General features: G+C 31.3%; 1 protein-coding gene across 4 annotated transcripts in view; it reads left to right on the forward strand.

The window, feature by feature from the left end:
- Window positions 1–2,463, forward strand: part of LOC106471906 (RNA polymerase II subunit A C-terminal domain phosphatase-like) — a 12,601-nt gene that overhangs the window by 6,714 nt on the left and 3,424 nt on the right. Inside the window, exon 6 of one of the 4 annotated variants that reach the window (XM_022400528.1) lies at window positions 2,078–2,460. In XM_022400528.1, the coding sequence (XP_022256236.1) occupies window positions 2,078–2,460 (383 nt within the window). The remainder of the gene's footprint in view (window positions 1–2,077; window positions 2,461–2,463) is intronic. The other 3 variants (XM_022400531.1, XM_022400530.1, XM_022400529.1) reach the window with 3 other exon arrangements.

Raw genomic sequence — 2,463 nt, forward strand, 5'->3', positions numbered from 1 at the left:
TTTAACACAACAGCAAATGTACAAGGTTTTGTCATCCCCATGATGATGACAAAACCTTGTCGAAACGTTGTACATTTTCTGTTGTGTTAAACTTTTATTAAAGTTTTTCTTCATTACCCATTCAAGCCATCTCCAACCATTAATGTGTGTTGTTAATACTTGTAAATGGGTGCACTGGACTTGAGTATCTAAGAACCTGACTGTTTATTGAATGTTTTCGACCAAATTTTTTTTTTTCTTGTCAGGTATTTACATTCACAATAATTTCTTTTTTTTTATCAAGATTTGAATACATCTTGCTTTGAATGTCAGTTCATATTTCATCATAATTCAATTGAAGTATTGTACCTTAATTTTTTTTTTAAGTACGGAACTCGTTCTTTACGTATAACATGATATCAATGAATACGTACAAGACGAAAGGTTCACACCGTTACCACGTAACATTTGCTAGTGGTTGGTCTTTCAAAAGTCGAAACCACAATATTCAATTGTCAAATGTTATTCAGAAACAATTAGTAACTAATAGGAACTAGAGCTGGAAAATTTGTTAGATTAATCGATTACGTATGAGCATTGATTATGTTGACGGGTATGATTTAAAATATAGGATTAATTGAAATTAGTATTTCTGATTATTACTGTTCTTGATTATTCCAACTGTTTAAATAATCGAAATATTGAGATTATGATTTATTATTATTATTTTTCATTACTTCAAGGTTGTTTAGCTTAATGGATTATCGTCATGACTCACGGAAATATTAAAGTGATCAAAATTAGTGTTTCCAATCGTTACTGTTCTTGATTATTCCAACTATCTAATTCTCATGTGAGAATAATTAATTGAAGGTAAATGACTAATGAACCCAACGATTAATCAATTACCAAATTCCACTAATCACTCAGTTTTAATAAAGATATCATTTAAATTATTTAGTTAATTTTGTAGGACTGGAATATAATCTCAGGAGTATGACTACATTGAAATGTGTTTGGTGGTTATCCTAGAGTAACAGATAAATCTTGATATAAGCAACCTGGTAATTGTTTGATTTCAGATATTGTAGAACGTTAAAAGTTAAGGCACGTGCAGCTGGTTCAACGCATACTACCAGTAACCTACACAGAGACTTCATAAACAGAAACGTCTTTGTTACAGTAACAATGGTTTAGGGTTTTGATGGCTGTTTAGATAGGAGTTTTGATCAATTAATCAGTGTTCTCTCTCTCATTGATAATAAATATTAAGAAAATGTTGTTTAAACTTTTATATTTTCCCAAACATTCTTTCTTCTTGCTAACTTAATGTTATGTACAATCAATGAACTGTATCATTGTAAATGCAACAAGCCAGTGAAGCAATGAAACCAGTAGACAGAATATTAGTGATAAAAAAACACCCTAACTGATATGTCTTCTTAATTTGTTCAGTACAGATTTTATATCAAAGCATATAAAAATAGTATTTTAAAACTTTTTACCACCCCCAGGAGGCTTTTCATTCAATACTAGAACTTGTCGCACTAAAAAAACATCTGCAATCTAGTGTGATTTTTATAACTAATATTAGGCTTAGAAAATGTTCACGTTACTATTTTATTGTTTTCAGGGTTCATTCTTGCAGAACTGAAATTTTCATTGGACTCAATATTGTATGTCATTAATGCCTAAGATTTGAGTTAATATATTTTCAGGACACTTGACTCAATATTGTATGTTATTAATGCCTAAGATTTGAGTTAATATATTTTCAGGACACTTGACTCAATATTGTATGTTATTAATGCCTAAGATTTGAGTTAATTTATTTTCAGGACACTTGACTCAATATTGTATGTTATTAATGCCTAAGATTTGAGTTAATATATTTTCAGGACACTTGACTCAATATTGTATGTTATTAATGCCTAAGATTTGAGTTAATTTATTTTCAGGACACTTGACTCAATATTGTATGTTATTAATGCCTAAGATTTGAGTTAATATATTTTCAGGACACTTTTCATCTACGGTGATTCTATGGCACTTAGTGACTAAGAAGATTTGTAGGCTTATGTTTATTGCTTAATTTCAGGGCACTTTTTCCCTGTGGTGATTCTATGGTGTGTATCATCGATGACCGAGAAGACGTGTGGAACTTTGCACCTAACATGGTTCAGGTAAAACCGTATCATTTTTTCAAGAACACTGGAGATATTAACGCTCCTCCTGGACTTGGTAAAACAGGAGAAAGTTTCATCTTTCCTCAGCCACTTGAACCTCTATCTGGTGATGAGTTGTCTCCCAATAAGAATGATGAACTAAAATCTAATGTGGAAACCAACAGAGAGAGAATTTCTGAAACTGAAGAAGCAGAAACTGTCAGAACACAAACTACAGAAGCACATAATTCGGTCAAAGAATCTAGTAAAGCAGAGAGTTCTGGAACTGTCAGAACACGAACTACAGAAGCACATAATT

The sequence above is a fragment of the Limulus polyphemus genome, unplaced genomic scaffold (assembly GCF_000517525.1).
Source record: "Limulus polyphemus unplaced genomic scaffold, Limulus_polyphemus-2.1.2 Scaffold4957, whole genome shotgun sequence".
Lineage (NCBI taxonomy): Eukaryota > Metazoa > Arthropoda > Merostomata > Xiphosura > Limulidae > Limulus > Limulus polyphemus.